At 41.3% G+C, this 20,678-nt stretch overlaps 1 protein-coding gene across 7 annotated transcripts in view; it reads left to right on the top strand.

Annotated features, from left to right (window-relative positions):
- CRIM1 (cysteine rich transmembrane BMP regulator 1) overlaps positions 1-20,678 on the top strand; it is a 208,645-nt gene that overhangs the window by 111,629 nt on the left and 76,338 nt on the right. For 5 of the 7 annotated variants that reach the window (XM_051842989.3, XM_070069255.2, XM_051842988.3 and 2 more), the window contains 2 exons: positions 4,697-4,818; positions 18,977-19,159. In XM_051842989.3, coding sequence (XP_051698949.3) covers positions 4,697-4,818; positions 18,977-19,159 — 305 coding nt within the window. The remainder of the gene's footprint in view (positions 1-4,696; positions 4,819-18,976; positions 19,160-20,678) is intronic. The other 2 variants (XM_089327758.1, XM_089327759.1) reach the window with 1 other exon arrangement.

Here is a 20,678-nt window from a genome sequence, read left to right as displayed (position 1 = left end):
GTTCAGTTGAGTTTATCAATCATTTCATTCATTATAAGACATGCTCCTATCCTAGAGGAATTCACTGGAGAAACAGTATGGTATTGATTTTGTATTATTAGCAGGTATACTTCAGGAGTTATGTCCCCTTGTCTGGTTTTGGAGGTGAGAGGAGAGAACATTAATCCTGGTTAAGGCCTTATAGGGTGAGTGGCCTTAAGAGCTGTGGGGAATTTGCTAGGGACAAAGGAGATTTGAAGCTGGGTGGGCACAAGAGTGATAGAGCCGGGGTTGGGGATTCAGTAAATGACAGATCCCTGCTGTTGCTAACTTGCGGGCTGTGGCACATGGGAACTGTAAGACAGGGAGAGGCCAGGTTTATGAGCACTTTGTAAGCTGTGCACAGGAGCTAGGACTTTGACCTTATGGCCTGCCTTGTCTGTATAGTCCAAGAAGCAAAGGACCTGAAGGAAAAAAGTAAGCATTCCCTGCCCTTCAGCTAGCTGAACCAGTCAGCCTGGGTTCCCAAGAAGGTGAGTGCCCTCTAGGGGTTTAGAAGATTTCTGAGAGCTGTTCAGCCTTGCACTCAGATGCCCACTAAGCCTAATCCATTACCTTCTCAAGGGGGGGGGGGGGGGGACGACAATAAAAAGCTTAACTAAGTCCCACCTGGCTGCAGCTGTGATTACATTATGCAAAAATTTATTAATGGGGTGCTTTGATTGATCATTATCTTAATACTGAGGATAACATTAGAGGCTTGCATTTTTTCTGGCAAATTGCAAATACAGGTTGCTTCTTGTTTGAAGTTAAAAAGCCCTTAGCTTACATATTATATGATCCCATTTATATGAATTATCCAGAATGGGCAAGTCCATTGAGACAGAACCTAAATTAGTGGTTGCCAGGAGCTGGGGGAGGGGGTTGCAGTGTTTCATTTTGAGATGATGAGGTACCAGTAACTGTTGCACAACTCTGTAAAAAAAAAAAAAAAAAAAAAAAAAAACCACTCAATTGTACAGTTTAACAGGTTGAATGTTAGGGCATGCGGCATATATCTCAATAAAGCTGTTTGGTTTTTTTTTTTTTTTTCTTAAGCTGTTTTGTTTTTTAAACCTCTTAGCACTTCTTCTCAGAGTGCCTTTTGGAGTTCACTGTATATAAATCTGAGCATTCTACTTCTCTCTTTCTTTTGTGCTTTTGTTAATTTTAGTCTTCTTTTCTTCATCTCCTATTCTTGTTCCATTTTAAAAATACAATGATGGTGCATGTACAGAAAGAGCTGTGGTATGAGTGCTTCCCACAGCGTAGAGTCACAGGAGACAGGAAGCATGGTGTTCAGGGGCTCAGAGGAAGAGGTGTGATCTCTGAGGAGTGATTATCTGGGAAGACAGCGGACCAGAGGGCTGGATGGGAGTGTTCTGGAGCCAGTAGGGCAAGCAGTGCAGACACAGCAGTGAGGGCTGGCCTGCAGAATCCAGTGTGGCTGCAGCATCAGGAAATGAAGGGGAACCTTGGGAGAGAGGCCTGGGAAAAGGATTGGTGGGCTTCAGGGTGTTCATGCCTGGTGGAGACATTGAGAAATGAGTCATTGAAGAGCTTTGACTGTGGGAGGGAGTCAAGGACCTGAGCTTTCTGATGACTGTGGCATGGGTTAGGTAAAAGGGGACCAGATCCGAGCTGGAAATTGGGGAGGGGGGCTCAGAAGCGCGGGGTAAGTGGTGACACCAACTTGCTGGAGCATCTCTCTCCCGGTCCTCTATCTTCTGTGCTCCTAACCCACATTTTCTCCCTTCCCTTGCTTGCTCCTCATCTGGGGACTGGGGTAAAAGATTGTGAGGGTGAATAAAAATGCAGAGAAAGGTGGTGAGGACAAGGCACAGTTTGCATGCTTCAGTTGCCCTGTAACTCAGCATTTCCTCTTCATGACTCAGTCGAAGAGAATCTAATCTCTCCTAGTAGAAAACACAGCAAACAGGAAACTCCATTTAATTTCAGGTCAGTTGATGAATCTGTATGCCTCACTACTGCCACTTGTAAAAGGGAAAAAATCCAGAGAATCTAGAATAATCTTGTGAAAGAATTTTTGTGTAACTACATTGGACTCACGGAGTTTGTAGATAATAGTAGATTTCCTGGGTCTTGTCAGAGTCTCCTTTTGTTACCTGGCAGAATGAAGGTAGACATATCTGTCAGAAGACACCTGCATTTGAGCTGTATTAAGTTGAACTCTATGGGATCGCTGTGTGTCTGTTTCTGACCTGTGGCAGTTTCATGAAGCCTCAACCTGGTAGAGAGCTGCCTGACAGATACCTGGCTTGAGCCCAGATTTTCACCTTTTGTGGTTCCTTCATTCTTCCTTCAGGAAGGTGCTAATTTCAGCTTCAGAGGAAGCTGTAAGAAATCAAGATAGCAACAGGCACAGAGGACTTTTGAGAGAGAAGTAGATAAGGGTATGGATCCAGGAGTACCAGCCAGCAGAACTCAGGGTGCCTGGATCCTTGGGTCTCTACTATGCAGTCATGCTGTGTTTAGATGTAAAAATTCTGCATAAAGAGTTTTCCTTTCCTAAGTGGGTTAGCAGACAGTAGTGTACAGTTTTAAATGTGCAAGGTGCTGAGCACAACCTCTATAGCCTCTTAAGCAATAGATACATGTAGATGTTTAGATATATGTAGATGTTGGGAAATAGGTCAAACATAGGAGGGAAAAAGAAGGTGTCTTTGACTTATTCATAGCCTTCAGTGTAGTATGATTTTTAACAGCCTAGCAGAAAGCTGAGCACCTCCATGCACACACATGTTCAGTGAAGGTTGCTGAAGTGTTGAAGGACAACACCCGAAGAAGTATTTTTTGGTTGATGGTATGTTCTTTGGTGTTCAAATTAGAGCAATTCCCTGAAACGCATCACGAGGCCAGAATGTGAACCCTAGAAGATGTACGCAAAAAGGTCATCTGTTCTTGGGGGATCCTTTCATTGTAATCACACCCAGAGCCTGGGATCAGGGTGTGGCTCCCAATACCGTAGCCTTATTCATCTATATTCTCTCAAGAGTTTAGGTGGTACAGTGTGTCAAGTGCAATAAATGTCAACAGTATGATGTTCCTGTCCCATCACAGCAGTATGATGATATGTCGCAGACTGCAGTGGCTACACACATGTGCCTTAAAGGGGTAACTTACTGTGCACAGAAAGCCCAGCTCACATTTACCCAGACCTTGAAGGTGACTGTCCTGCAGGAAACAGAGCATTCATTGAAAGCTTCCAGCTCAACTTGCATAAAACAGGCAGACATTTATTTTAAACCATAGACAGAAATACTATTGAGGAAAACTTTAGTTACCTAATACCCTTTTCTCCCAAAAATCTAAAAAAAAAAAAAATTACACCCGCACCCTTGACATAGAAGAACCCTGAAAAGACCTGTAGGGGTAGGGAATCATTCATACCATTCCTGCTGCTTTCGTGGTCAATCATGCAAATTTTAACCTAAATTCATTTCCTTCCTACTTCCACACTTAACTCTGATTATTGAGGCATCTGGTCTACAAGCTTAAGTTATCAAAGGTCCAAAGAAACAATAGGCAAACAAGCCAACACCGAAGTGAGGAGGAGCACAAAACCAGAGTTAATGAATATGTTAATAGCTCTTCCCTGCTGGGAATGTTGCCTCCCCTGATCTTGACCCCTACTGTACATAAATACCCACACACTTCCTGCCAGGATGTCTCTTTTTAGGATGTCTTCCTTGTACTCCTGTCAACCTGAGAATTCCCCCCTCACCATCCTCTGTGCTCTCTGACCCATACTTCTATCCCCAGGGGAGTCTCAGGATGGACGCTAGCTGCTGCTTCCTTGTATTACATTTTTATGCTGACACTCCACTGCCCCGAGCTTCTCATTTCCTGCCTATTTCATTTTAGTAGATACAGAAATTTGGTCTCTTATTTTACCTTCCCATATTCACCAGGTTTCTGTGCTAGAGCAAGAGCCAGTACAGCCGGCCGGCAGTTCGTTGGCCACTTCATTCATGCAGGTAGAGTTTAAGGCACATATTACAGCTTACAAGGTCCAATAAACTAAGGCTTTGAGTTTCCAGGATAGCCGGCAGGAAGTCCAGTTACCATATCATGTCCCCTATTTATAGAGTTTCTCAGTCTTCTTTTTCCCGTGGACACAATTATTAATTAATTGTTGCCCAAGATGAAGGTGCTCCCAGAGAAAACCCCACCAATAAGATTGAAAAGCTAATAATTTAAACCTTAAAAGAAGAATCAGAACATCCCTGGGAAACACCACACATCAGTAGCCACAAAGCAAGAACACTGGGCTGCTTAGCACAGGAGCACTTGCCGTGTTAGCCCCGGTGAGCCTCGTGACTCCCACACGTCCGTACCATGCATGTAGAGATGGACTGAAAATGCTGGCTGTGCACAGTGCCAGTCTGGTTAACCGAGAAAGGAGGTAATGCATTTTAGAAATATTTCTGTTACAATGATTCACATTAAAAAAGTGGGATGCATCTAAAGAATGTGAACCTCAGTTATTTCAAGAGCAACGTATGTTAGGGACCCGCTGTCCATCCCACCAGACACACGAGGCAGGGGCCTGTGGACCGTGAGCTCTGCCACAGCCACTGCCGCTTTGTTTGTGGTCTCCCAACTTCTATGTTGTTGTTTATTCATGGGGTTTTCCTTCCCTTTTCTTTGGTTTCAGATGCGAGTGTCTCTCTGGCTTATGTGGTTTCCCCGTGTGTGAGGTGGGATCCACTCCCCGCATAGTCTCTCGTGGAGATGGGACACCTGGAAAGTGCTGTGATGTCTTTGAATGTGTTAATGGTACGTGGGGTTTCTCTTGTTCTCAGCCAGTGTACATTTGTGTAGGAGGAGGTGGAGGGAGGGCTCACAATAGCAGGTTCTGCCTTTTACGAAGCAGGGAATAAGCTCAGAGACTTGCTGGAAGTCGTTTGAGATCCTGCCGTGCAGTCAAGGAAGTTAGCATGGGAACGCTGCTCCATCTATCAGAAAGAGAGTTTTGCAAATGTAATAGCAGATTGCATGTAGCAGTCATACTCTCCTGGGTTTCAGAATCTCAGGAGCTTGGAGCTTTCAGGAAAAGGATATGGAGCCAGTTATAATCCTCCTGGGTCACTCTGTGACCCAGCCCATCACTGTCAGGAGGTAATCCAACTAAAACCATGTGGGAGCTACCACCATTTAAAACAGAAAAGACCTTGTTTGTCTGGTTTAGCGTTTTTCTACTCAGAATGTCTGTGACCGCTATTGGCCTGCTTTAAGCTTGATCCTCGTGGCCCAGCAAAAAGGGGTCTTTGGTCACAAGATTTCCTCTAAGAGAATGTGCCTTTTCCTTTCCCATTCACAAGAGGGTTTGGTGTTTGGTGACGTGGTGTTCACTGAGACACTAGAAAGGAGTAAAACCCAAAATATTCTTCTCTACCAGAATTTTCAGGAAATAAAAAACGTGAATAAAGAATGAAACTCAAACAAGTTGAATGTCAGTAGTTGCACACAATGTTATTTGATCGTAACCTGTACACTCAGTAAAAAAAGGAGATGGATTTGGACAAATACAACAAAATTACACTTAGAAGAACAGCCATACTAACTATCTATAATAACTCAAACTTCACAAACCTGCCTCCCAGGGCTTCCTCCCCTGAAAGAATGATTATGTTTAAGTTGAGTCCTGTTTGACTGAGTTCTGTGATTTTTGGACACACATTGTGGTATGTTGCTTTGTTTAGAAGAAACTCTTATAGTGTGGCTTTGTGGTTAAGAGGAAACACAAACTAGAATTCAGTGACCTCAGTTTAAAATCAAATCTGCAACTTACTGGCTATATAACTTTGAGGAATTTTGTATCCCTGGGCTTCCATTTACACATCTAAAAATGGAGTGAATAATAATAATTAAGGTATTATATGCAAAGCACTTGTAGTTATACCACAAGTACAATTAGTCTTTCTTATTCTGTGTCCCCACCTTCTGTTCACATCCAGACACATTGCCGTAAGTATCAGGAGTGGGGGTTGGAGACCGTGAGACTGACCTTCCTAGCTTACAGACCTTACAAATACAAGGATACTGGGAGGGTATAGAAACAGTTCCTTGTGCGTAAATCTCTTCTCAGCTGCTTCTCCCCTCCCCATTACTATCTAGCCAGTAGTAAATGCCTCTTAAACACTAGCAAATGGCCAACCAGACTTTTTCCTCTCTGACACTGCTACAATTTATTATACTTGGTATTCTCTGAATACTTGGTGCCATTTAGACAAAAAAAAAAAAGTCACTTCTTACCATGGGCTCCAGGCATCTCAGATGTGCTTCCTTTCCAGTGGTCATCACTCTGGAAACAGTCCCATCTGTCTCTCCTTGTAGAAAGTCAACTGGACAGGAGTCTTACCATATATCTTTGTGTCTGTGGGTACCAGCGGGTTACCTGCCTTACAGAGAGCATCCTGGTTTTCTTGAGGGACTGAGCTGATTCATAGTGTCTTAGTTCCCTGTGGAGGTGACAAATTCCTGCCCAGAGAAGTTACTTAGTGGGAATCCTCCATCTTTACTGTCCTCCTGCACTTCGGCCTGAAGTCACTTGTCCATGTGGATGTAGAATCTCTGGTAATGAAATTTGCTGTGGTTTCCTCTGGGTGAGTAAGGATGCCTTCCTTTTCTCTTTGCTTCTTGATTCTAAAACCACAAGTGTCGTACTTTTCTTATCAGGTCATTAACTTTACACCTTTTTCCAGCCTGATGTGTCTAGGATAGCTACTAGCTACATCCCTATCCCAGCCAACCTGGAATCAGGTTTTATGGCCAGTCCTCATTTATAGTCACTTTTTGTAGGATTGTCATAGGACTTTGAGACTAGGAGTCACCATCTCCCATGAGAAATGTTGATGACAAAACAGTCACTGGTTTTCTGATGGTTGCTTCTTTCTTGCCACCATAAACTTGTTGGGTGATCTTTGCTTTGTTTCTTGTCTTGCTCTAGAATCTCTTACTGTTATAATCTTTCAGTTGTAGAGGAGACTAGAAACTATAATACTATGAAGATTCATAATCCAGGGAATATAAGATTCATAATACAAGGGCACATCAAAAAAGTTCATGGAAAATAGAATTAAATGATGTTTATTTTGGTGTCAAAACTTTTTGAAATCCATGCATAGTGTTTTCGTAATACACATTTTTCATGAGATTTTTGAAATCTTGAATGCATGGATTCTGAAATTTTTTGCACTAAAATGTGCTTACCTTTTAATTCCATTTTCTGTGAACTTTGTGAAGTACTTTCATATTTTTAAGGAAACTCTGTATTTTACTTCTTTTGACATACACATACACATACACTTGTTATACATGACTCTGTGTAAGTTAGGAGAATTCAAAATATTCATTGAAAATGGAATTAAGAGATGTCTATTTTCATGCAAAAAAAAAAAAAAACCTTGGAAATCCATGCATAGATTTTCTTCATAAAATGTATTTTCTATGAACTGTTTGAGGATCATTATATATAAAAATGTACTTACTGCACAGTGCCCTTAAGGTCACCGTTAGATTTTATATATAAAGGACTCATTATACTCACTTAGGAAAACATAGGCATGGATCTAGAGAGGCAGATGCAGCTCAACATCAAGGTCAATGGTGAGCGCCACATACAGTGATGACCCTATAAGATTATTCCAACAATTACATCACAGCTGTCTTAGTTTGAGCACAGTCTGTGATGTTTGCACAGTGGTACCACCTACTGATAAATGTCTCAGAATATCTCCCAGTTTTTAAGTGACACATGACTATGTGTGTCTGTGTGTGTGTATGTGTGTATATGGTGGTGGTTTGTAGATAGTCACAGAGCAAACACAGATTCAATAACAGTGATGAAATGTTAATTTAAAAAGGAATCATAGCTATAGAGGTGTAACTAAAATTTAAACAGAAGGCACCCATAGCAGATTGGCCGTAGGAGTCTATGTATTTTCAGAGTTAAACATCAGATTAGGCCCCAGCTTCCTGACCATCTAGTGAAAAAGGAAAAGGATCACATAGACAGTACTTATTTTCAGAGGCAAAAGGCCTGCAGGAAAGAGTGATTTATCACATGGAAATTAGAAAGGTAGCACTAGGTGATGAGTAAATCATATCCTCAGTTGCCTTAACACCACAAATGCAAAAAGGAGTTTCCTGTGGCTGTTCTTTTCAATAGAAAGCCACATCAAAATGCGGAAATGCAGTTCAGTGAAAGCAGTTCCAAGAGATAAGACTGACACAGCGAGAGCCTAAGTGTCTGGTGTCTCTCTGTTTTGAGAACCCCTCAAAGTGGTAGAATAGATCCAGTGACCCCAGTTCGGGAGACAGTGGGTCGAATGTTAATGGCACTGACCCCACGTGTGGAGATGAGGATTACATGGTCATGCCCAGCTCCCAAGCTGCCCACCAGATGACCCATATGCTGCTGATGTGTTTAAGATAAGCCTTAAAATGAAAGCATAACATTTTTAAATATTCACACACAGCCAGAGCACTCCTGAGTTTTGACAACACTTGCCTTGAAAAATAGGGGGAGAGAACAGCCCTCATAAATGTCGCTTCTCTTTGCAGTCAGTTTGGTTTTGTTTTGGTGGAGGGGAGGGAAGAATTATAAACCAGATCATGACAGCTCTGACAGCTTCCTCTGATGGGGGCCAAAACTAGGACTAGTGAGGTGCTGGTTAAATGAGAATCCTGTTGTTTAGAAACCAAGGGAACAGGCAATATGATTAGTTCCTTTTTGGCGAGGGTGGGGGCCACATTTTGAAGCTATCAGAATCGTCACCTTGAAGTGTGCCTTTAAAACAATGCTGGAGCATTCCTACCCCTCCCCCCCCCTTTAAGAACTGCCTCTACACCTGCTCTGACCCACAGGCAGATGATCTGTCCACAGTCAGCTGGCAGCCCACTGGCTTCTGGTCTTAGAAGGACTCATGTTCCCCATTTTGTCAAAAGAGCCCCCACCATCTTACACACATGGCCCACTCTCTTGTTCTTGGAGTCATTTGGAAGTGTCATTTGGTTACTTAGATTGCATCAGTTGCCCAACATTTACCCACATACATCCAGATAAAATAGAATATCTATGTTTGAGTGCCATAGCCAATAGCTGACTTTTCCAGCAGGACTTAGTTATAAAATTTTCCCTTAGTGAGTAAATGGATTATTCTGCGGTATTCTATTGTTAGATATAAACCAATTGAAAATACCAACAATATTTTTAGCTTTTTACTATCAAGTACTGAGCTGTTTATTGTGAAATAGAGTGAGCAGGGCCAGGTATATATTGAGTCCAGTCCACATTCACAACTATAAGAGCAGGTCATCAGTGAAGAAGAGGAAAAGCACCTCTTCCCAGTGGTGCTGGGAACCATGGATAGTTGGAGTGGGGACAATAGAATCCTTCGTGGATAGTGAGACTACCTAAAAGCAGTTTCAGGTGGGCATGAAGGAAGTTCAGACCAAGGCAGAACAAGTTGCTTGTGTTTTTAGCCTAATTTTTGTGCCATCTGAAATTTTTGTCACAACACTGTTCCCTGTGGCCCTTTTATTTTTACAGCAATATTAAAATTCAGATTTTAAATGAGCACTTATCACCAAGTACCTTTATTAAGGTCATGCTTCCCACCCAATAATTAGTTTCTGGTTTTTTTTTTTTTTTCTTTTGTGTGTGTGTGTGTGTGTGTGTATGATTCATAAAAATTAGAAATGATCTTATGTTGCCCCTGCCAGAATTTTGTCAGACATTAACATGTAAATTGATTGTTGACAGGAGAGCTAGATCCAAATCAGCTTTCTTGCACATAGCATTTTGGCCTAGAAAACAGAGCTACAGGCTGTTAATTTAAAAAAAAAAAAAAAAACACAACAACAACAACTGGTACAAAAAACATCTATTGGGAACCTACTGTCTATAGAGCAGTGAAGCTCAGCTTTGTTCCTGCACACGTGAAGTCTGCTGTTGGAGCAGCGCAGAGCAGCTGACCCTGTGAGAGGGGTGCTGCCTTCTGTAGGTGTTCACTGAGCAGCCCTCATATTCCTAGGGCCTTGTGGAGCTGATTTTGTGTGTGATAGAATCTTCTGTAGTCCTTTGTGAGCATTGTTCCTTTTCTCTTCTCCTGATTTTGTGTCTGCTTGGTGCACTGTGGCACGTACGCATACCCCCCTGTCGAAACTGTTTTTTCCCTTCAGGTGCTTGGAAGGTCATGCACCCTGTCTTCGTCATGTTCGCAGTTTGCTGCTGGCTTATGGAGCAGTTGTCAGGTGCTTCCTGTCTGTCACGCAACTCACTCTCTCTCTCTGCTTCTGACCTCCATCCCCTGCTTCCTATACGGTTTACCTCGTGGTGCATTGAGACTAGACACCAACCAGATATTAGTGCTTCCCACGGAAAGGCTGAAGAGCAAAAGCAGCAGAAGTGCATCTATCTGAGATTACGTACTTTCACAATCGTAGTTCTATGTTTTAGTCTTTTCCTTGACTACCATTGCATACCGATCTCCATCTGCCATGATCAGAGCCATTTTGTAGGCAGTAGAGTCTACTAACAGTCTATATTATAAGGCTCTTTTTTAGGAGTTCAGGAATTCATTAAAGAGGGAAAGGAAGATTTGAGAACTTACAAACATAAAATTTAATTGACACACACACGCAAGATATCCAAGACTCATCAGGAAGTAGACATGTTTATGCATCTCTGCAGAAGAAATGCAAGTCTCAGAGTAAACTTTTTGTAATATTTTTCTGCTCAGCATCCACGTATATCCTCCTCCCGTGGAGGCAGCAGCAGTCTCCGTGATACGCTGTGATAAGTCCCTAATGGGTGAGGAAGGAATTGCCCACTGGCCCTCAAAACCCACGGCCAGCTTTTTTGTCTCGGACTTCTCCGAGGAGCCTGTGTAAATTTTTCTCAGTATCGAGCAGGCTTCACTGTGCTGTGTGATTCCTGTCTGTCTGCCTCTCTCTCCCCTCCCTTGTTTCCCTAAAGGACGATCCTGTTTTCCAGGCTGTGGTTTCGGGGACCCTCTACCTTTCTAAACTCCACTTCTTGCTCTTGAGCTTTCCTGGTAAACCCTGGCTGCCCCAGTCCTCTGCTCAGTCCCATCACCTGGCATACCCTTCTGCATACCCCGCCCTAAGAACAGGGCTCCCAGAGCAGCTTTCCTCTTAGTCTCCCTCCTCACTTGAATTCTTGCACCAAGGTTTCTGGCTTCACCCACATGGCAGTTGTGGCCCGTTAACTCAAGTAGGTAACTAATTCTTGTTGGTTTTTGAATTTTTTTTTTATTTGAATGGTTGTGTTCAACATTTTTTTGAAGAGTATTCCACGCTCCACAGTGTGTAAGTTTGATTTATAAAAGGAGTCTATTTTCTACACTTTTGGGAATTTGTAGTTCCAGCTCCTTCTAACCCCAGCTCAGATTAGTATATTGGGAGAAATTATGTAGGTGAATTCTGAACTGTGATAAGGTGACTCTTTTTAACATACATTGATTTTCTGGAAAAAAAAAAAAGGACATAATATAGCCAAACAGCTAAGGAAATAGATTTGAGTATGCACATTTATTGCTCATGTAAATAAACACAGCTCTTCTCTCACTCCACACATGACTTGAGGCAAGTGACTTAATCTCTGTGAATTTCATTTTCCTCATCAAAAAGAATGACTATTAATACTTGTTCTGTCTTCCTAATGGGGTTGTTATAAAATCAAATGAGAAAGTGAACATCCTTTGGTGAAAATGGAAGTATACTCCAGTTAAAATGCAGTGAAAGTTTTTGAAAGTATTCAAACCTGCAAGGAGACATATGAGAAGTTATTTGGGGGCAGAAGAGCTCATGGAATCTATGAACAGCATCAGCCAGCATTGCGCACATTGTTAAACAGGGTATATCTGTTTAGAACTTTCTTCAGCTTGAGAGTGCTTGTTTTTACAGCTTTATTGAGACACATGCCATGAAGTTCATCAGCTTAATTTGTACAATGCAGTGGTTTTTGCTATATTCAGTGTCAGGTACCATGAACTTTAGAACATTTTTATCAAACACCCCCTCCCCCAAGAAAATGCCAGAACCCATGAACAGTCATTCCTCCATATCTCCCCAAAGCCCTCTGTCCTAGGCAAACACTAATCTACTTTCTTATGTTCATAGATGTATGGCCATTTCATATAAATACAGTCCTACAATATGTGGCCTTTATGACTGGCTTATTTCACTTACCATAATGTTTTCAAGGTTCATTTGTGCTGTAACACATGTAAGAGCATCATTCCTTCCTATAGACAGACAATATTCCTTGTATGTATATACCACGTTTTGTTTACCCGTATACCAGTTAATGGGCCTTTAGATTGTTTCTCCTTTTTTTGCCTATCGTGAACAATGGTGCGTACAAGCTTGTAAGTAAATGTTTTCATTTCTCTTGGTGTATACCTAGGACTAGAAATACTTTATCATACTATAACTCTGTGTCTAGTATTTCGAGGAACTGCCAAACTGTTTACCAAAGCCATTGCACTTTTACATATTTCCTAGAAATATGTAAGCATTCCGGCCGGCGCCGCGGCTCACTAGGCTAATCCTCCCCCTTGCAGCGCTGGCACACCGGGTTCTAGTCCCGGTCGGGGCTCTGGATTCCGTCCCGGTTGCCCCTCTTCCAGGCCAGCTCTCTCCTGTGGCCAGGGAGTGCAGTGGAGGATGGCCCAAGTGCTTGGGCCCTGCACCCCATGGGAGACCAGGAGAAGCACCTGGCTCCTGCCATTGGATCAGCGTGGTGCGCCGGCCGCAGCGCGCCAGCCATGGCGGCCGTTGGAGGGTGAACCAATGGCAAAGGAAGACCTTTCTCTCTGTCTCTCTCTCTCTCACTGTCCACTCTGCCTGTCAAAAAAAAAAAAAAAAAAAAGCATTCCAATTTCTCCATATCATCATAAACACTTGTTACTGTGTATCTTTTTAATTATAGCCATACAGGTGGGTGTGAAGAGGTATTCCCAAAAGTGGCCTTAATTTGCATTCCCCAAATGACTGATGTTGAGCATTTTTGATGTGTTTACTGGACACTTTATTTGAGAAGATACCTATTCAAATGATCGCTCATTTTTTAGTTATTTTTTAATGTGAGTTACAAGAATTCTGGGTATGAGTATCTTATCAGTCTGTATGATTGAATACAGACTACTTCTTTCTCCGAACTTGTAAGTTGTCTTTTTGTTTTCTTTTTTAAAAATATAATTGATGCATAATTGTACAATAATTGTATGTATTTATGGAGTAGAGTTTGATTTTTTTTGTTTATTCACTTTCATTCATTCATTTAATGGTTATTCATTTCATCTAAAAGGCAGAACAAGAAAGAGGAGGGGAGAGAGAGAGAGAGAGAGAGAGAGAGAGAGAGAGAGATGGAGATGGAGATGTTCTATCCCTTGGTTCACTCCCAAATGCCCATGACTGCCATGGCTGGGCCAAGCTACAGCTAAGAGAAGGGAACTCCATCTGGGTCTCTCACGTGGGTGGCAGGGACTCAGAACTTGAGCCATGGTCTGCTGCCTTCCAGGTGCCTTAGGAAGCTGGACTGGAAGCAGAGGTTAAGGCAGGACTCAACCCCTGTCTCTCTGATATTGGGTAGAGGTGGTGAGGCAGCCTAACTGCACCACAGTGCCCACCCTGGTAATTTGATGCATGTTTTCAATGTGTAGAGATCAAACCAGAGTAATTAGCATTTTCATCTCCTTAAACATTTACAGTTTCTTTGTATTGGGAAACTTCTTACTCTTCCAGTTCATCATAAAATCTTTTTACTTGCTTGATAGCATTTGAAAGGAAAGGCCACCACAAAACACACCAAACACCTGAGTAAGGGAAAAGGTTTATTGTCGAGTGGGGGAAACCCGACAGCCTGCCTCCCCGTGCAGAGAGAACAGCAGCCTGTCCTGGAGAACAGGTCTTATATAGCTTTGCAGAGGTAAGGAAGGGGGAGCAGCAAATCCCGCTAGGGTGGGGGTGGAGCGGATGCTTGTGATTGGGCCCTCTGGTCACCTGACTTCTAGTAAGCCAGGCTGGGCTTAAGGCAATGTTACCATTTTACTAACAGCATTAGTGGCAGCACAAAAGTAGTTCAGCTTACCTCTTTGTTCTTTTATTGCTTATGCTTTTGGTGTTCTAGGTTCTTAGAACCTAATGGTTCTTAATCCTTGCCTAATCCAAGGTCACAAAGATTTATTCCTACATTTTTTTCTAACAAGGCTATAGTTGTAGCTATTACATTTAGATCATAGCTGTAGGATTCCTTTTTAATTCTTGTATATAGGAGCAGGGATATTCTGTTGCCTGCCACCATTTGTTGAAAATATTCTCTTCTCCCCCTATGAATTTATTGATGCCTTTGTCAGAAATCAAGAAAATGATAGTTTATTACTTACGTCTCAGTTCTACACTGGAACTGTGATATGGTATTGTGTTTTGAAATCAGACTCTTCTAACTTTGTTCTTTTCAATATTCTGAGTCCCTTGCATTTCCTTTGAAATTTTAGTGTCAGCTTGTCAGTTTCTACAGAAGAGCTGGCCAGAGTTTGGATAGGGATTACACTGAATAGTTCTGTGCAGGTCAGTTTTGGGAGTAATTTCATCTTAGCAGTATGGTCTTCCAATCCATGATGTCTTAATGTTTACTTGGACATGTTTTATGTCTTTCAGCAATATCCTGTCATTTTCAAATGATGAGTTTCACAGTTATTTTATTAAATTCATTCCCAAATGTTTTATTCTTTTCGATGCTTTGGAGAATGGAATTGTTTTTCTGACTTCATTTTCTGATTGTTAATGCCTAACAATCTATAAATCGGGTATGGAAACGGAATTTTTTTTTTTTTTTGAGTTGTGGTTCTACCTTACAACCTTGTTGAGCTTGTTTATAAGTTCTGATAGTTTTTTAATGAATTCTTTAGAAATGTTAATATATAAGACATTTCATCAGCAACTAGAAATTGTTTTCTTTCCTTTCTAATCTGGATGCCTTTTGTTTCGTTTTCTTTCCTAATTGCCTGGGCTAGAACTTCCTTACCTTATTGAATCTAAACAGTGTCTTCAGCATTACCTCAGTAAGAAAGCAGTTGGTTTTTTACCATAAAACATGATGTTCACTGACTTTTTTTCATGCATGCTGTTTATCAAGCTAAGGAAGCCCCCTCACATTCACAGTGTGTCAAACATTTTTATTGTAAAAAAGTATTCTATTCTGTCAAATGCTTTTTCTGCATCTGTTGAGATGATATTGTGGCTTTTGTCCTTTATGCTACTGCCATATTGTATTACATTAGTTAATTTTTGGATGTTAAACCAGCCTTGCATTCTTGGAATAAACCCACTTGGTCATGGTATATAATCCTTTGTACATATTACTGGATGTAGTCTGTTAGTCCTTTTCTTGAAATTTTTATGTTGATATTCATGAGAGATATTACTCTGTTTTCTTGTCATGTCTTTGGTGGGAGTTATTTTGTTTATTTAATTTTTAATTTGTTTTTAACAGATATATTATGGTTTGTAGATACAATTATAAGAACACAATGATATTTCCTTCTCTCCTTCCCACTTTCTTCTCTTTTTAATTTTTGAGGTATTTTAAATTTACATCACAGTAAAAAGGTATAATACTTCTCCTAATAAGAAGTTTAGCAAGTAAAAAAGCCAAAAAGACCCTAGTTTAGTGAGAATACAGACAACAGCTATAAATAATAATTAAATGGAAAGTGACCATTTCACCCATAACAGTAAATTTTAAGGTAAATCACAGATTATTAAAGCTGTAGTAGTGAAACACTCTTAACCATTGGTTTGACAAAGGTATAAAACAATGTTTCACAAAACTGTATTTGCAGTAATACTGATACACACAGGCATTTCCTTTCTATTTTATTTATTCAATTTTAGCTCCCACATACAAGTGAGAACTTGTGGTATTTGTCTTTCTGGGTCCAGCTTGTTTCACTCGGCATGATGTCCTCCAGTTGTGTCCATTTTGCTGCAAATGTTAGAATTTCATTATTTATAGCTGAATAATATTCCATTGTGTGTATTAACCACACTTTCTTTACCCATTCATCTGATGATGGACACCTTGGTGGATTCCAGGTTTCAGCTGTTGTGAACAGTGCTGCTACAGGTATCTCTAATACAGCATGTTCAGATCTCCATACTGTACACACTGTTTTCCACAGTGGCTGCACTTATTTACTTTCCCACCAACAGTGTATAAGAGTTCCCCTTTCTCCACATTCTTGCCAGCATTTGTTACTCTCTGTTTGGGATTCTAGCCATTCTGACAGGTGTGAGGTGATATCTCATTGTGGGGTTTTTTGGTTTTTGTTTGTTTGTTTGTTTGTTTTTTAAGATTTTTTTTAATTTGAGATTTATTTATTTGAGAGGAAAACTTACAGGGAGAGGGAGAGACAGAAGCCTTCCATTTGCTGGTTCGCTTCCCCAAATGACCACAATGGCTGGAGCTGGGCCAATCCAAAGCCAGGAGCCAGGAGTTTCTTCTGGGTCTCCCACTCGGGGGCAGGGGACCAAGCCCAGCTGGATCAGAAGAGGAGCAGCCAGGCACTAACGGGCGCCCATAAGGAATGCCGGTGCTGCAGGCAGAGGCTTAGTCTACTACGCCGCAGCACTGGCCCTTGTACATTGCATTTTTCAACTAACTGCATACCTTAGAGGTGCTCAACAGGCCCAGCCATCTTTCTCGTTCTCATTTAACTGGGACCCTGGTGATGGGTATTTAGTCTACTCCCAGGCTTTCCTGTTGCAAACAGTGCTACAATGAGCAGTCATACACACTATTAGCAAAATCATAGCTATGTTTACTGAGAGTTTTTAATATATGATAAGCCATTTAATCCTCACAACCCATCTTCCCCTGTGCTAGTGTCTTGGGCCACATTTTCTTCCAGCAGCCCCATAGTCTCAGGTATTAAATTTAGGTCTTTGGTCCATCTTGAGTTGGTTTTTGTATATGGTGAGAGGTACGGATCTAATTTCATTCTTCTACATATATATTATCCTTACCCCACTGTATGGTCTGAGCGCTTTTGTCAAAAATCAGTTGGCCGTATGTACGTGGATTATTTTCTGGGCTCTATTCTGTTCCACTGATCTGTGTATCGGTTTTTGAGCCAGTACCAAGCTGTTCTAATTACTATAGCTTTGTAGTATGTTTTGATGTCAGGCATTGCGATGCCTCCAGCTTGATTTTTCTTGCTCAGGATTGCTTTGGCTATTCTGGGTCTTTTGTGATTCCATATGAATTTTAAGATTTTTTTTTCTAATCTGTAAAGAATGTCATTGGTATTTTGATAGGGATTGTATTGAATTTGTAGGTTGCTTGAGGTAGTATAGGCATTTTTGTGTTATTATTCCAATCCATGAAAAGTAATATCTTTCCAATTTTTTGTGTCCTTGATGATTCTTTCCATCAATGTTTGATAATTTTCATTATAGAAATATTTCACTTAATAAATTTATTCCCATGTATTTGATTTGTATATAGGGGGATTGAGAATGGGATTTCTTTCTTGATTTCTCTTTCAGTGAGTTCATCATTAGTATATAAAAAGCTACTGGTTTTTTTGTATGTTTATTTTGTAACCTGAAATTTCCTGAATTGGTTTATTAATTCCAACAATTTTTTGGTGGAGTGTTTCGGTTTTTCCATGTACAACATCATGTCACCTGCAGACGTGGATAAGTGACTTCCTCTTTTCCAGTTCTGATGCCCTTTGTTTCTCCTCCATAATTGCTCTTGCTGATACTTCCAGTGCTATATTGAACAGGAGTGGTGAAAGTGAACATCCTTGTCTTGTTCCAGATCTGAGGGGAAGTGCTTCCAGCTTTTCCCCGTTTGGTGTGATATTGGCTGTTGGTTTGTCTATGTAGCCTTTATAATTTTGAGGGATGTTTCTTGTGTACCTAATTTGTGGAGTTTTTGTCATGAAGGGGCATCTTATCAAATGCTTTCTCTGCATCTGTTGAAATGACCACATGGCTTTTGTTCTTTATTCTGTTGATTTATGATGTTTATTGATTTGTGAATATTAAACCACCCTTGCATTTTTGGGATAAATTAGTGAAAGTTATTTTAAATCTGCCCAAATTAGAGATGTGGAATGAATTTAGGGAGTGTATTCAAGAATAGAGAAAAGATTTTAAATCACTGGTATCATGATGAGAGCTGTAAATGTGAGCCCATGAGTTCTTAGCACAATATAACCTGGAAACACGAAGGAAAGAGCACACAGTTTTAGTTGAAGAACTACCATTTTGACTTGTGGTGTTTGCTAAAAGTGTGACTTTGAACAAATTACATAAAATTTATTAACTTCTAAGCTCAGGATAATATCTACATCAGGCCTTTGTCGTTAGGATTAAGTGACGTAATATGTGTGGAACATTACACATAAATGTATATAAAATGTTGGACTCTTAAAATTATATATTATTAAACAGGATAGAAGAAAAAGAATTTAGAAGAGAACCTCCAAAAAAGTAAAAATTTTGAGGCAAAGCAAAACCTGTTGTTGAGGCAGGGCCACTTACTTGAGGTAGAGAATGATTTAACAAAACAAACAATCTCTTGAAGCACATAGCAGATATGTGAGTTTCATGGTCATAAAATTTACCTTTTGTTAGGGCAGGAGGAAGTCATTTTAGATTTTTCTAAGTGGAATTTTGGTTCCTTGGTGTAAACAGGATAACAATGTGTTTTGTTTATTTTATATTGCTTTGTTTTGCTTCGCTTTGCTTTATTGCTTCTGTTAAATAGTTATGTCATGTTTTGTAATTTTCCAACAAATTATAACCTCCTGCTTGGAGATAAAATTTCTAGAGGCTGTTTGAAAAAGTGTAAAAACTCAGAAGTGAGTTTGTGCCTTGTTTTAACTCTTTTCAGAAACCAAACCTGCCTGTGTATTCAATAACGTGGAATACCATGATGGAGACATGTTTCGAATGGACAACTGTCGATTCTGTCGATGCCAAGGGGGTGTCTCCATTTGCTTCACTGCCCAGTGTGGTGAGCTGAACTGCGAGAGGTACTACGTGCCTGAAGGGGAGTGCTGCCCAGTGTGCGAAGGTACGGAAACATGCTAGTCGAAGATTAATACAATGTACGAGGTGCAGAGTTCGAATAGCATTATCGACTTACTTTAGTCTTGTGCAAAATAGGGGGAATATTGAGGAAGTCCATCTGATGGTGTCACGGCCTGGTTTCTAGGGCTGTGTATTTCCAGGTAGAGTATGTGAGAACCCTTCCGTCGGGGAAGCTACCAGTCGAGAGCCTGAGTCACCTGCTTCTCAGGTCAGCCTGAGATTTCCCACAGCTGCTTTCTGTTTATCCCCTGCAATCCCAGCAGTTGCTTAGCAGTCCTAGGGAAGCACTTTATCTTCATTCTGATCTTGGAACTCAGCTAGGGTGGGACGCTCTTGTCACTAACAGTTCCAGCCGGTGATCTCAGGGGAACTGGGCCTCTCCCATGCCTCTCCCTCTGTGTGGGATCCGGACCCTGCTGCTCCACCTCTTTTGCAGCTACAGGGTGGTTGGATTGTCAGGCGGCAGGGACTCTAGCCCAAGGCCCATGTCGGGTGCTTGCAGGGTGTGCGGTGTGGCTCTCCAGGACACACTCTCTCTCCATCCCCAATGCTTACTTTCGTGTTCCATGTTCCTGCCGTGGGCTCTTTCTTCCCATCCCTGACTGTCAGAAATCTTGAACATTGCAGAATGGTCCCTCTGAATATCATCCACTAAAACCCTCACATTGGAAGGCCTAGGAAACTGAAGTTTTCAGGAAAGTAGTCACCTGACCAAGTTTATGATGGGGCTGGAAGCAACACTCCCACCCCTGAGCATGTCTGTGTTGTCCTGGCCAGATGGCAGTTTCCCCAGCAAGGAGGTCACCTGTGAGGTTCCTTGTCCTCGGTGGGGCACAGATCGTCCCTCTGAAGCCGTTTGTGTTTATCTTGCATCCGGTCTCCGCACACAAACGGGAGGACACATTGTCATGCCATATTCCGTGCTGTTTTCTGTTTTCCTAAAGTCCTTTCCTTGTGTTATTTGAGTTATATTTACCCCATAATGTTGAAGATCTGAAATGTTTAAAGTAAAAAAAAAAAAAAAACTACATGGCTAACATGGACCTCTTAGTTGTTCTAGCAACGAATCGAACTTTTAACCTTCCCAGCTGGTCTCTTGTTGCTGGGTCGCCCCCAGTTGGTCATAATGTCTGAGGCTATGTAGCCGTTGGTGGTGTGAAATCATGGCCAGGAACCTCCGCGTAATAATCATAATGAATTTGTCTGGGCATAGGTCAGTTAGGTCTCCTTCCTGGAATCCAGGTCGAGCTCAGAGTAGAAGTGAGCTACATAGTACACTATTTTTTTTATCTAGTTCATATCTCCTGGCCACTTCCATCTGTGGCACACTGCCTTTCTAAAGCTGTGATTTTATTCTAAATTTTAGCCTTCTAACAATCTCATAACACTGTATTATCTCCTGGGAGTAAAGACAACCAAACTAGAACTCTCCTCCCAGCACAGCAGTACTGGTTTTTACATCCATCTAAGAAGATTGAGTAATTTCTCTATTGTTGTCAATA

The sequence above is a fragment of the Oryctolagus cuniculus genome, chromosome 2, assembly GCF_051225735.1.
Source record: "Oryctolagus cuniculus isolate XC-2025 breed Fujian yellow rabbit chromosome 2, ASM5122573v1, whole genome shotgun sequence".
Classification (NCBI taxonomy): Eukaryota; Metazoa; Chordata; class Mammalia; order Lagomorpha; family Leporidae; genus Oryctolagus; species Oryctolagus cuniculus.
This window is presented reverse-complemented; position numbering and strand designations above follow the sequence as displayed.